The following is a 15,246-nucleotide window of genomic DNA, read 5'->3' as shown; positions in this document are numbered from 1 at the left end:
AAAGCAGGAAAAGAAAGCATAATAGGAGCCTCCGGTCTTGTCATAAAATAATAATTTCCATGGTGAAGATATGGAGAAACTTTCCACCTCTTCCATTTCTTTGCCGGAATTATATGAAACAATCATTACATAACAAGTGTTATTTGTATTATAGCTGACACACAGGGCCTGATTCATACAGGTTTTTTTTGCACCCTAAAAATGAGTCCCGGTGCAGGATGTGCCTGACCAGTCTGCTTTGAACAACTTGCTTTAGGACATCATGCCTATTAAGAAAACAACACATATCCCCAGTGCAGGTGAGTCTGTACTGAGGAGAGCATATTATTGAAAGAGAGGGATGTGGTTTGAAATCGCAGCTCCTTCTTTCACTGGAGGTGGACTGGCCTTTGAAGAGCTAGATGTCTGAGATGTCCCGCTGAGCAACTACAACCCCACACCTAGGAGTGTCTACGCGGGACCACTGACTGCACACCACCTCTATGTGGCTCAGTCAGTGCACCTCCTGACAGATTCTTTACCTCTGCGTCCGTGTGTGTAATGTGGTACGCATTTCTTATTTTTCTTGGGGACAGGCCTGTATGCAAATGAGGGAATGCCCCTTCATGATTGCACCAGTGCAGGAAGTGCGCTGGAACGGTCCATGTTACAGAAGTGGTCGAACAAGCAACTGTGCCTCCTTCTAGAATATGAATGTGCTTCATAAGGGCAACAAGCACGCTCAAGTTATCATTGCGCCCATGGGGCACCTTCTGTAATGTGACCCATTATATGATCAGCAGATCAGAAGTTTGAATCCGGTCGAGAAAAACCCAGCCCTTTATCCTTAGGAGGTCAATAAGCAGAGGACTATTAAACTGCTCACATTGTTGCATGTTATTTAAACCACTAAGAAAAATGCCATATATAAAACAAAATTTTCTGACTACAGGGACAGCAGAGACAAAATCATACAGTAGCCATAAGTGCATTGAAAATAAAAACATGTTTTTCTAATAGACAAATCATACTTGCTAATATATATACTTAATGACAATTGAAATTAGATCTCGGTTACTAATGGTCAAAGTCATAATTTATTGTATCCTTGATAAAAACTATCACAATGTATAGAACAACACAAATAAGAAGCACAATACATCCAACAATAAATGAAAACATTTAGCAAAAAATATAGGCCTTTTTACACAACAAGGAAACATGTTAGTCACTGAATAACATCAGCCTTTTTGATCTTGAGAGAAAAAATGCACCTTGAAAACTGCTTTTATTTCCATAGTGAGTACTGAAATTACAGCTGCCATGAACGAATTCAACAAATCCATATAAAAACTACACATATTTGCAATCAAAGCATATAAATTTAGCTTGTAAGTACACATAGTCTTCAGAAGGTAGCTTTAAAAAAAAGACTTATTTCATTCAGCACATGAGAAATGGACTCCTTGTTAAGATGAGGAAATCTGCAGCTCCTATCTAAAATTATTTGACATTTCCAAGATTGGTTCTACTCATTTATGAAGAAATGGCTAAACCTTCCAGGCATATGATTCACAGATAGTAACAGCTTAGAAAAATATGGCTGTAGTTTATTTTTCTTATCACTCAAACACAGTACCAGCGTACCTTTTTTTGTCAGACATTTCTTCATGTCAGGATGCGACATCAGCGTCAATTGCTCAGTTGTAATTATAAAAAAAAAAAAGATGATTCAACGTTGACTCCCTGAAGTCTGAGTAGCTAATTCTTCTAACGAGGCCGATGAGAATAGCAGCCTAAGATGTCCCTCGAAAGTTTGTGCCAAGGTAGCCCTTTAAGGGATTTTTCTCACCACCGTGAATGAGATGCCAGATGTGCACTGAGATCATTCTTAAAGCTAAGGACTGTCCGGTTAAACAAAATTCCAGCCTCAGCTGCTTCTGAGGGTTTGACTTTCTTAAATTAAATGTACATCTAAATCAATAAAAAAAATTCAAAGCAAATCATTTTGACAATTCACCTGGAAAAGCTTGGGAGTGGGAACACGTGGACCTTATTACCCTCAAGAGAGGATTAAAAGAATATTCTGGGAGTTCTTTAAAAAGACTCCCATTGCCCATTCAAGTGAGGCTGCCTTTGGTTTAAGATTTTTCAAATGCCGGTATTGACCGTCTCTTTTCTGAAAATGTATACCTACGTATTTATAAGACGATACACTTGCTTTTGCACTTCCATTCAAGGACCACCTCCCTGGCTTTTTAAGTCATCTCTTGAGCACAAAGACTGTTGTTTTATCAGTTAGTCATCACCTTATTTTGCACAAAGTATAACCTTAACGTTGATGCTGGTCCCATCCAGCAAAACTGTATCATCTGCATATTAGAGCATTGGTATTAAGTAGCTTCCCACTTTCGGGCGCCATAGGCTTGAGAGAATAACATATATCCCCAGGTCTGCCACACAGAGATCAATTAAAGGGACACCAAACGGACCTCTATTTCAAATATCTAGCACTGTAGCTCCTGTGACGTACTGTCTCTGTGACAATGATTTTAATCTCAACCCAGGTTCTTTGCTAAAGTTGGTAGAGGGTGTATAACGTAGGGCCAATGCACCAATGTTGCACTATAGACCATAGTGTGGATCTATCAACTATCAATTCTGTTAGTTGCCCCTTTGAAATCAATGAACCATTGACCATGTTTTATGTGTGGCTCGTAAGGTCACGTTTCTTGAAAACACAGAATCTCATGTTTCATTAAAAAATCACCAACACCAGTGTGAATTCAGGCATTCCCCCACCCCGTGCATTCCCTGAGCAAAAGGACAACTTCCATAAATTGAAAGACTGCACAACATACCTGGTGGATGATAATCTCCTTCAGAGAGGGCTAATTGGTTTATCAAAGGATCTTTTTAAGCATTTCAAATACTAGGGCATTTGCTGGTGTAGTTTGCCTGGGCATTCAACCCTAACCATCAGTGAAATACACCGGATCTGGGGAATGGAGCCTGCAGAATCGTTTTTGTCCCGATTCTAAAATGCTCAGGGGGCTGACAACTGGTAGACCTATTACCCACTGGTTGTGTAAAGTGATGTATGTGAATTAATGGAAAAACGAAAAGCACATTGGAGGAACTCAAAACATGGAAACCAATTTTATGGAAAGACAATTGTAAGGAAATACAAATAAATTGAAAAGTAAAGGAAACATTTTAAGAAGAGATAATTGTGAGGAAAAACCCAACATTTTAACAAACAGATGGAGGTAAGGACTAGAGGCTGGTTTTTGGGTTCAGGAATGGGTAATGTTTCGGGATAACGGGTTTCAAGGTGCAGCGTGGATTGAGTCAAGCACCAGCAGCATTGGTAACTCCTGGGGAACTGCACATGTGGCCGGCGGTGTAGGAAACTGTAATCTGAAGTATTCAAATTCAAATATGTTTTGACTTCATAATTTTAAATAATGATTTCCACACATACTGATCTTAATTTGTACAATATTGTTGCACTTTGGTTGCTTTTCGGCCAGGGTTTGATGACTTCCATAATATGTACTGCTACAAGCCCAGAGGAAGTCTATCTAGATGAAACACATGTTTGCTGGATATTCTACTTGGACATCGTATGAGAAACGACCAACTATTGTTATTTGTGCCTTCCATTCTCTGTCTGAACTATTCATATGTTGCCCTTTATTATGTAATCTTGGCGCATTGCTGTTGTATTGTGACATATGTATTTGTTTAGCACGAGTGCAAGATTTTTGTCTGTACTTGAGATATAACTGAATCATTGTTCTCTATTTTTTATATTTTGGAAAATAACTTTTCAGTGTACTAAGAGATTGTAATAACTTCTGTTATGCATTTCGTGAACAAACACTTTTGGGGGATTTGGTTTTGTGCAATGCTTTAGATAATGATTGAATATTACTTGCAGCATTGTTTGATGAGATTGCGCTGTTCGATGTTTTAGTTACCACGGAAAGCTCTTTTTCAATGAAACATGGGGATTTTTTTAAAATTTATTTTGGGGGAACATGGAGGTTTTAGGTAACTTTCACGATTGGATCTTCACTTGTATAATTTATTTAGTCTTTTGTGCTGTCCTTCTGTAACTGCTGGTTGAAAAGCTGGTGGTAGAGTTTCAGACATTTCTAGATAGTCCACTGTAACTGTGTTATAAATTCTGTTCTCTTTCAATCTGCAGCTGAGGCAGACACTAGGTGGTTCGGGTATAATGTTACTATATATAGACACCAAACGGACATTAGCCCTGTCTGTGGTTATATGAAAAGGAAAAGCTGTAGAAACCACAGGTGTCGCTGTGTTTTTTCTGCAACCAAAATGTGAAGCCTTTCGAGCAGAATGCTGACTATATCTTTTGGGCTATGCCCTACTGCTGCTTTTAGTAAACAACTATTGTACTTATTTGTGTTAACTTATTTTGGAATGCTACATCATAAAATGCTAGAATAGAAGTGTGACCTGATGTTTGAGATTATCTGGGTGGTTGCTATCTCATCAAGCATGGAGTACAATAAAGAGAGTATGTTTTTTATCTGCTGTGCGTCTTAACTTTTATTCTACTTTGGTATTGGTGGGCCTAAGAGCAGATAACTGGAGAAATTGTTCATCTAGAACGGCGGATAGATCTTGGCCAGAGTCAACCTTCCAATAAATGGTGGCAACAGGCTCACTCAGGGCTGCTTTCCTTTTAGCATCATTGTCTGCTTTCTTTAAATAATTTAAATTCATCCAGGAGCGGACCAGAAGGGGTTACTAAAGACATAGTCAGGTCCATTGTAGAGCGTTGTCATAAGAAGGTCTTTGTCAATAATTGGGCCAAGCACATCAAATCCATGAAAGAATATGCCACATTCTCTGATGCATCAGGTGACTGATCATCTTGTACTCTGGAAGAGGATCAAAGTCTAAGGGCTATGGGTGCAACATGTGGAGTATGACACAGGTTGGCGTACAGTGTGACAGGCCAAGGTGTAGAATAGAATGGGACATGATAGAGGTATATTTATGGCATGAGATGGAGGATCCTGCAGCAGAGCAGGATGCAGAAGCCACAGAAGGATATCTGAAAGGAGCGGAAATGGGAGCAATGGGGTGCGAAGTACTTAACTGTTGATTTTAATGTCACTCACAACAGCCGGATGCTGTTTACAAATTAATGGTGAAATGTGATTGCTAGAGCATGTTCCTCTACTGTTGGGGGCAAAGGTAGGGAGTAGTTGTTAAGCTGTAATATTGCATTACTGCTGAAACTAATGAAAGATTGAACATAGCGATGATGATTCAGAGGCATTAAACAGTGGTGATGTCACATGTCAGTATCCCAACAGCATAACATCTTGTTCCCTAGTGTCAGTTGTTTTGGCTCTAGGTCTGGGAACAGAGATGCACATTAGCAGTATTTCAGTAATGCACATGAAGGATACACACACAATCAAATGGATAAATAGGGTGAGCTGGATTTTCCAAGTGAGCCAGAACCTCTCATTGGCTCTATGGTTTCAGGCAGTATGAAGAAGACTTGAGATGTCAGTGATAGGCTTATTTGCAGAGCTTCTAATATATTACTCATGCTTCTGAAACAACTAAACAGGGTCAACAGATGCATTGCCTCTGGTGTGGATACTATCTCTTATTTCCAAGTGTATCCTTAATATACTCCAGCACCAGACATAGATTGGTCCTATTGACAATGTTGTCAATCAAGTTGTTGTTCCTAATGTTTTTTCAGGTGGCAGTATGTTTAGTGTTCAAATTATCATTGGTTCCAGATGAAATCTGTTGACTCTGTATTTTTTAGGACAAGTAATTGAGACTTTTTCATGCTGTGTGTTGAGGCTGATCAGACAAACAATTCCAGAATAGTTAGAGAGGCAAACACAGATGTTTTATAGGGGCTCGGAGCAGCAAATCTTTAAGAATCAATGAGGCATGTTTGGAAGTAGCATCCTAAGAGGTGGTTTGCACTGTTTTAGAACATGGCTGCTATTAAAGCTCACTGTTGCTGCAGTATCACAGTTGTGGTGCCATTCTCTGTCAAATCCCTGTAATATTGGCCATGCCTCATGCAGGGAGGGCCAGTATGAAAATGATGAACATGGGGGTCGTGGCTCAATTTCTTATTCATTATCGTTAGAATTTCTAATCCCAGTGCACTTACTTACAGATTTTATGATGCATTAACAGTTGGCTGTGTCTCTGACTTAAGGCCTCATTACAAGTGTGGCAGTCTGAGGACGCCACACTCATGGTGACAGTTGGACCGTCACATTACAATCCAGGTGGGTGGACCCACCAGGGGACTGCCGTCCCCGCCAGGAGCATGGTTCCCAATGGGCAGACAGCAGTCTGAGTTGTACTCAGCCAGGGTGGTGCTGTACTCAGTGCCGCCTGGCTGATTACAACTCAGCTTCCTGCCAGCCTTTCCATGGCATGGACCCAGCCATGGAAAGGCTTTCAGAAAGCCAGTGCCGGGAGCCACAGGGGTGCCCCTGCACATTCTCGTGCCCCTCAGCCCAGCACCATCGACCTTTGCAGACAGTGCAGGGTGCTGTGTGCTACGGCATTGGGCTTGGCTCCCTTAAGGGAGCCAAGACCAATATCGTAGCACTGTTCCCGCTGGGCAGCCTCGCTGGAACAGGGTACTACAATGTTCCTACCGGTCAGCCCTTAAAATACCCTCAGGAGGGACATCACCACAATGGCAGTGGCGTCCTCCTCTCGAGTTTGATGGTCCCACAGTGGGACCAGCAAACTCATAATGAGATCCTTAATTCAACTTCATTCCTTGACTTTGTGGATATTCATTTTGCTCATGAATGAGCTCGAGAATGAGCTTAACAGATTGATCATTAAAGACTGTTTAAGTTTAGATTATAATCATAAAATTCAGTAGTTCACATATATCAAGGACTGTTTTCACAAGCTAGGGTCACCTGATCTGTTTTATAATCCAGAATCCAGTTTCAAGGGAGCATGGCTTGTGTCAGGAAGGCCTATTTGACTTAAGGAAAGGCTATTTAGAATCTAGCGGTTTTCCTGTGACTACTGTTAGATCTTATGTTTGTTGTCAAAACTGTTTTTGGAAGCGTATTTAAGTTATGGGATTTCAAATACCCATTGTTTTTCTCATTTTAGGTTCAATTTAATACACTGTCTGCTACGAGTTCCAAAGGGATGGGTTGATGAGATGGACAGTGGTCCTTGTTTATGTAATGGCATATCAGTTGAAGACACTATGCACTTTGTTTTTGTATGCCCTTTCTATTCCTGCATGCACAAAAAAATTCTAAACCCATAAACCCAATAGTGGTAGATCAGAATTTTAGGCAAGCTAGTCCTGCTTTGCTGTACTTATAGATGCTGCCGGATGTCAGAAGATATTATCATGTTGCTTGCTTTTTAAGCAGTGTCGTTTATACACATTATTGTACGATGTATACAGTATGGGATGTCTTTAATGTGGTCGGTTATGTGATCTATTCTTAATGAAATTGTGTTTTATTGGTGATGAAGTGTTTTTATTGTTTTTTAAAGTCTACGTGTGTTTGAATAGAATACAGCATTGATTGATTGATTGAATTTCTTATCCCACTCTATTGCATCATTATTATTTTAGCTTGATCAGCCTCCCAGAATGATGCAAGGGTTAAAATACCCAGAGACGTGGTACGATCAGGAACATTTCAGGGAATATACCATCTACAAAAGTAACTATATAGTGTGCAGGGTTTGATCTTTGGAAACATTTAGCTGCTATTCAGTGGGTGCTCATGTTCCCTGTAGCGATTATCGACTGTAGGAAAGCATATCACGATGAGCAGTAGAACTAGGAGTAATGAAGATTGCCAGTAAGTTATCAAAGCATTATCATGACTGATCATCAACTTGTGTAAATTTCGTTCGAAATCTAACATTGTACCATTGGCACCTTCTGCATCTCTACTGTAGTATATTAATTTGTATATGTGAATGTGTCATCAATAACATGCACTGTTAACAGTGTTTCTGTAGCAATCACAAATAGCTATAACTCTTTGTAAAAAGCCAACATTTGCTCTTCTTGCTAGGTTTACAAATCAATCTGATATAAAATACTCTTTTGGTAGAAACACATACACGGAATCTGGTAGCTGGCGTCAGAATCGCGTCGTTGATAAGGAGAAATCAGAAAAATATATACTACAAACAGAATCCATTTTATTCTAACAGCCCATCCGCTGTTCAGCAGCCTTTGGAAAAAGTGGACTTTTACCGCAGCTAGAAATGGCAACAGATTTGGTTGTTTTCTCGGAGATTTTGATATGGCACTCTATGACGATCACTTGCTGTAGCGTCACAAGGCACACTGGGGGCGTGCTTTAATCCAATGCAAGCCTACTATCAGAAATAATCTTGTGGTTTGGTTTTTCACAACCTTTTTTTTCTTTGCCAACGATGTGCCATTTTGATTTTTTTCCATTTCTAACAGCTTTGTTCTGTGATTTAGGTTTGAGACGCGGGAAGAACATCCAATTTTCAACAAAACGATTTGAGAAGGCAAACTGTAAAATCGTGATCTCTGGCCTTGTCTTTGTTCGAGCTGTCGCTTCTGCTGCATGAATCTGTCACTGTTCACTAACAAAAAGAAACAGGGTGCCTCAGAACTCTTTGTTGGACTGCTGTAAAGTGTTTGCCCGATGAGAAATTTGAAACTAAAATTTAGCTTTCAAGCGGTGCAATGTAGCCTTAGGTCTAGCATGGAAAGGCAGAGCAAATCATTCTCCAAGCCAAGAGGCGCTTCCCGGGATTCCATCAAGTCTTTGGACTATGGCCAATCTGGGCATGGTTCATTGAGGAAGATTTAACATAGTCTGCCTGTGCGTCTTCACAGAGTCGGCTGGTGCTGAATTGAAAAGATACAATAGCGTTCATATTTTTAACGTTTGTGATCCCAGGGACTCTGTGTCTCCTTCCCCATGATGTAAGTCTTCTTTTGGCATACACGCATTCCTAGTTACTTGAAACAAGTTTAAAGCTTGCAGCTAAACTCGCTCGTCTTTTTAAAAGCCTTCTGTTTCATATTTCTGCATGTTGATGTACTTTCCAGTGGAGCTCCCACATTTATGGTACTGATTTGCTAATGTAATTATCTTGATTGTAAGCATGCCACATGAGATTTGGCCTACTCAACTCCATACAAAATGGCTCAAAGTGTATTGGCACTTCAAAGGGCCTGATTTAGATATCGGGCGGACAGATACAGTGTCACAAACATGACGGATAGCCTGTCTGTCTTATTACTGGTGTATCAGGATATTGGGTGGGTGGAACTTGCAAGTATCACTCCACAGAATTCTGTGAAGTTACATAAAAACTATGCAAGATTCTGCGGAGTTCCGCCAATTTGTCAAAAAACATGCATGTTGCACTGCAATTTAGTGCCAGTATCACGAACAGCACTAAAAAATCAGTTCATGCAGTGCACAAGAGCACATAGGGGGTTATTCTAACTTTGGAGGAGTGTTAATCCGTCCCAAAAGTGACGGTAAAGTGACGGATATACCACCAGCCGTATTACGAGTTCCATAGGATATAATGGACTCGTAATACGGCTGATGGTAAATCCGTCACTTTTGGGACGGATTAACACCTCCTCCAAAGTTAGAATAACCCCCATAGTCACTTAACTTGATTTTGCTACTGTTCAAGTGGAAAATGTACTCAAGTGGCAGCAAATCTATTCAAGAAGCAGCTCTGTGACCATGACCAACCACATTAGACACTTTCTATTAATGTAACATAGTCACCAAATTCTGCCAATTTTTTGCGCAGATAGAAACTTTCCACCTACCCCTAAATATAATGTACTTGCAATAAGACAGATATAATATCCATCACTGTTTGTGAGGGAGGACTGATCGATTAAAGTTTAAATCAGGCTCATAGTCATAACCTTTTAGAAAAAGGCCCGAATAACATCTATTTAACAGCAATCAATTCACTTCATCTTTGTGCTATTTCACCATGAAGTGGCTTTTAGGCAGCATGTGACACAATACATACTAAGAAAGTTGCATACTTTTCATCATTGCATGAGTATAACATTTTAGATAAACAATCACCATGTTGAAGTGGTTATATAAGAGAAAAACAAAGCAATATTTATGGACATGATGTTTATAAATACATCGTCATTGTTATTCAATGTGGTATACTGCTGATTAAAATTACATGTGAACCACCTCCAATATGATAGTTCAGAAAGGGTGCAAACGTTTCTGATTGTCACCTTGTGATGCAGTGAGCAGTGTAACAAAGCAACACGCTGCCATGTCTCTCCTACATTGATATCTCTAGGCACTCTATCAGGTTCCAGAGGACAAGAAGTGCATTTCTGTGTTTACTGCAGCACCAGCTGTATGCCCAACTCTCTGCTTGAAGATAAAAGGAAATGCCTTTTTGAAAGATTTCCGAAAATTCGCCCCCATGAAAGCATACACAATGGGGTTGAGAGAGGAGTTAGAGTAGGACATGCAGTGAGCAAATATCTTGAGCTTATAGGTTTTGTAATTCTTCTGGAAGGTGGAATCAAAGGCTTGAAAAAGGATAAACAGTTGGATGGGACCCCAGCATATTAAGAAGAGCAAGACAATCACAACCACCATTTTGGAAATCTTTGTCCTCATCGCTTCTGACCGTTCTGCCAACAGCTGCACCTAAAAGACAAAAGAACACTGTGAGAAACCGTGTCACCAAGGACACAAGTTGAGTGAGGTTTGATTGTTGAGAAAACATTAATATAAATGCAGTATGAATTATGATGCCTGCAACAACATGCATTTGACCATTAGCAAGAAACAGTTGCAAATGTGCTTACTGTAGTAATGTGCACTCAAAGGATTAATCATTGGTCTGTAAACCTCTGTTCACTTCTCTTGAGTATCCTGTATATTGTCCCTTTGAATTCTTGGTGCACACTTTCAGGCATGAAAATTGTATCCCTGTGCCAGTGAGCCACAGTACCTTTCCTAGAGGTGATTTGTGCGCAAAAGGGCCCACCGCCTAAATCCCTTGTAACTGTTAGACCTGACACCTTAAGGCCCATATTTATACTTTTTTAGCGCCGCATTTGTACCACTTTTTGACGCAAAAGCAACGCAAACTTACAAAATACGAATGAAATTGTACTTTGTAAGTTTGCGCCACATTTGCGTCAAAAATGACGAAAATGCAGTGCTAAAAAAGTATAAATATGGGCCTTAGTGCGGTCTTTCCCCCAAATCTTTTCCTACTGGGTCCACTTTTCTGACCTCGCTTTTGCTGGCTTTAGGACTCAGTGCACTTTACTACTGCTAAATTGCGCTGTCTCCCCCAAATATGGTAACAGTGGCTTATCCTCTATAGGCATGTTTAATCCACTTATAAGTGCATAGTAAATGGCACTACCTGTGCCAGCAGCACGTAAAGTAAAAGCAACTTGTGGGACTGCTGCACTGATTGTGCCAACCCCTTAAGTCGCCCTTTAGCCATGACATTGCAGAGCCTGTGAGTGCAGTTTTACATTGCTTTGTCAGGCAAAATAGCCCTTTTGCTAGGCCCCAACGTTGCCTTTTTATACATATGTCACCCCTAAGGTAGGCCCTGGACAACCCAGAGGGCAGGGTGCAATGTATTTAAAATGCAAGACATATACCTTTAAGTTCTACATATCCTGGTAGTGAAAAAAAATCCCAAAGTTGTTTTTCACAACAGCAAGGCCTATCTCTCCCATCGGATAACATTGGTATTACCTTCTTACACCTTAAAATCTGGAAGAGCTCAAATTTTCGAGTTTGGTGCCTTTGGACTCACAATTTAAAATCACAACTTATGGTGAAGTCAGATTTTAAGGATTTTAAGGTGTTGGATCCAGCAAAACCGACGCATCCTCTACTACGGGAGAAGAATCAACACGTTGCCATTGTTGCATGGAACAAAGCCATTGCATCACCTTTGGAATCACTACTGTGACACCTTTACTTCATGCAAGGTCCTCGCATCACCGTTGATGGCAGCCTCAACGAAGACAAATAATCTCCTCAACGCAGACTGTGCTCATCGGAATCAATGCATCGCCTCAACTGTAAAACACATCCTCGACACGGGTCTTCGCATCTCAAGTCCCTTTGCCTGGATCTCCTATGTAGCAGGAACTCACACCCTAATGCCACTGCATATTGGAACTGATGCATCACTGCTGTTGCATGGAGAAAATTGAGGCATCACCTCTACTGCGTGGTTTGGACCTGGTGTAATGGTCCGCAACAGGGATGTAGGATACTTTGATTCAGCAGACCCAGCTAAGTCCCTCTAGCTCCTTCGCAGTTGGCCTGAACTTTTGACTATGTCCTGGTCCGCCACAACCAGATATCCTTGGTTGGTACTTCTTACTTCTAAGAGCTATTTTACATTTTAATATTTAAAAATTCATAACTCAAATTCTACTTATTAATTTTTGTTCTTTTGGTCTTGTTTCACTCATTAACCTTGGATGTATTATTCTAACCTGGTGTGGAATCTTTGTGTGTGGTGTTTCTACTGTTTTACTGTTTGAAGTGTTGCACAAATACTTTACACATTGTCTCTAAGTTAAGCCTGACTGCTGTGTGGCAAGCTACCAGAGGGTGAGCACAGGTTAATTTAGGGTTTGTCTGATACTTACCCTGACTAGGATTGTGGTCACTGCTTGACCAGGGCTCACACCCCAATCAACCAACAACCCAATTTCCAACAGTAACGAGTAGGAAGCAAGACAGCTCTAGAGGTCAATGACGTTCTGACTTTTTTGCTCTGACAAATGCCTCTGTGGTCACACTGGGAAGGAAATGTTGCTATGTTAGTGGAGATTGACTTATTTTTACTTGAAATAGCAGGTTCTCCTGCCAGCCCCCTCTGCAACAGGTCTCCTGTCCAGTCCTCCCACAGTCCGTTCCTCAGTCATGACTCCCTCGCCACCTTCTTTGTTGTCCCCTGTCTGCCTTTTTCTGCTTGTTCTGCCCGACAGACCTCTGCTTGTTTTTGTCTCTCCTTTGCTCTTTCTCTCCTTTGCTTGTCTGCTTTGCTGCTTTGCCTCCATCTGCCTTATTTTCTATTGACCTTTGCTTGTCTTTTCTCTCCTTTGCTCTTGTCTCTTCTTGCCCGTCTGTTTTGCTTATCCCTTGCGCTCCCCGCCCACTTCCTGCCTTTTCCTCTCTCCCACCTCCTGCCACCCTGTGCCCCACCTCCCCCAGGGCCTACTTAAGGGAGGCTGCAAAGCAGCTGTGCAGCGGGCATTCCTAATGCGTGCCAAAGGCACACCAAAGGCAAGCCCAACTGCACCTATCTGCAACTGGACCGTGCCCAGTGCCAGGAACCCTGGCCCTCCCACCACTCACTGCTACACCACTGAGCAGCTCCTGACCCTGGACCCCAGACACCACAACACCAACTGCTGCACCTCTTCCCCTCAAGTAACCAAAAGGACCTTTCAGCTGCCTACACTGCTGCTTCTCCTGCAATGCAGCCCTGCCAGGCCACATAGGACCCCACGCCACCCATACCCAGAAGACATCGAACAACCCAGAACCTCTCAAGTGCATCATGATCAATGCCTAATCTCTGAGCAAACACATCCCCAGCAATCTTGAACACCATCGCCACCTCACCCCCATCGTAGGCTTCATCACTGAAACCTGGAGCAGCCCCTTCTCAAACCCAGACATTGCCACAGCAACGTCCGCCAGCTACAAGATGTTACACCAAGATTGCACAAACAAACACGGTGGAGGCATCACTATCATCTTCAAGGAAACTATCAGATGCATCCCCAATTGTGATGACCACACACACTGCTCATGGAGCTCCTCAACATTCAACTGCAGACTGACTCTAAGGCAACGTTAAGAGGCACACTATTGTGCAGACCTCCAGGACTTCGACTGGGCTTATGCAAAATCAGTGCCAACTTCATCATCCCGACTCCAATCACTACATCTTACTTGGCAACCTCAATTTCCACCTCAACAGCCCCAACGTTCCAGCTCTACCACTCTCCTGGAGAACATGAACATTGACCTCACCTAAATTGTCACCAAACCCACACACAAAGCTGGACACACTTCACCCCATCTTCACCTCCAGCTACAGAGTCAAATTTAGCCACATCACAGAACTCACTTGGTCTGACCACACCATTGTTCACTTCACCCTCCTTGACTCACAGCATACCTTCAAAAAGCACAACAGCTCCTCCCACCACCGATGGAGCAAGGTAACAGAGACACAGTGGATTCTGGCCCTTAGTCCCACCCAAACCAAAGCCTCCTCAGACCATGAACAGGCAGTCCACACCTTCTCCACCTGGATCACTGAATGCGCTGACAGTCTTACCCTGATGAAGCCAGCGAGAACCAACAAAACCTCAAGACAAGCCAGCTGGTACACCCCAGAGTTCAGAACCACCAAGCATAACTGCTACCGACTCGAGAAACAATGGCGCTCCTCCAGCAATCCCTCCGAAAGAGTCACTGACAAAGCAGCCTTAGCAACTACCACCTGCTCATCAAGAAAATCAAGAGAGCGGTCATCACAGCCTGCATCGATGCAGCAGCCAACCACATGAAAGAACTATTCAGAATAATCAATGAATTCTCCAACCCAGCAGCCACAGAGAACGCAATCCACCTTTCCCAAGACCTCTGCGACACACTCTTGGACTATGTCCACAGCCAGCAAAATTACCAACATCTACAACAACTTCAACTCATAACCCACAGTTCTCAATCTCAATAACCTTGGCCAACCAATGCACTCCAGCCGTATGATCACCGAATGGATCCCGCTCACCACACAAACCACTATGGCCATCATGGCGTCCATCCACTCCGGGGCACCCAACGACCCATGCCCCCACCATTTCTTCAACCTCAGAACTAATCAAATCAGCAAAGAACTCACCAGAATCCTCAATGCCTCCATCAACAGGGCATCCTTCCCGGGCAAGTGGAAACACACAGAGATCAGACTCCTCCTAAAGAAACCCTCCTCTGACCCCAGCAAACTTAAAAATGATTGACCTATCTCTCTGCTCTCCTACTCTACCAAAGTACTAGAGAATGTCATCAAACAACAGCTCACTAAATGCCTGGAACAAAACAACTTGCTTGAAGAATCCCAATGAGGAGTCTGAGCCAACCACAGCATAGAAATCACTTTGATCGCAGTCACAGATGACATGAG

General features: G+C 42.1%; 1 protein-coding gene across 1 annotated transcript in view; it reads right to left on the bottom strand.

The window, feature by feature from the left end:
* Window positions 1-10,355: 10,355 nt before the first annotated feature.
* Window positions 10,356-15,246, bottom strand: part of LOC138254445 (G-protein coupled receptor 54-like) — a 657,759-nt gene continuing 652,868 nt past the window's right edge. Inside the window, exon 5 of the mRNA XM_069205814.1 lies at window positions 10,356-10,706. Within this exon, the coding sequence (XP_069061915.1) occupies window positions 10,356-10,706 (351 nt within the window). The remainder of the gene's footprint in view (window positions 10,707-15,246) is intronic.

Source organism: Pleurodeles waltl, chromosome 1_2 (genome assembly GCF_031143425.1).
Source record: "Pleurodeles waltl isolate 20211129_DDA chromosome 1_2, aPleWal1.hap1.20221129, whole genome shotgun sequence".
Lineage (NCBI taxonomy): Eukaryota > Metazoa > Chordata > Amphibia > Caudata > Salamandridae > Pleurodeles > Pleurodeles waltl.
Note: the sequence above shows the minus strand (reverse complement) of the source record. Positions and strands in the feature narration are given on the sequence as shown.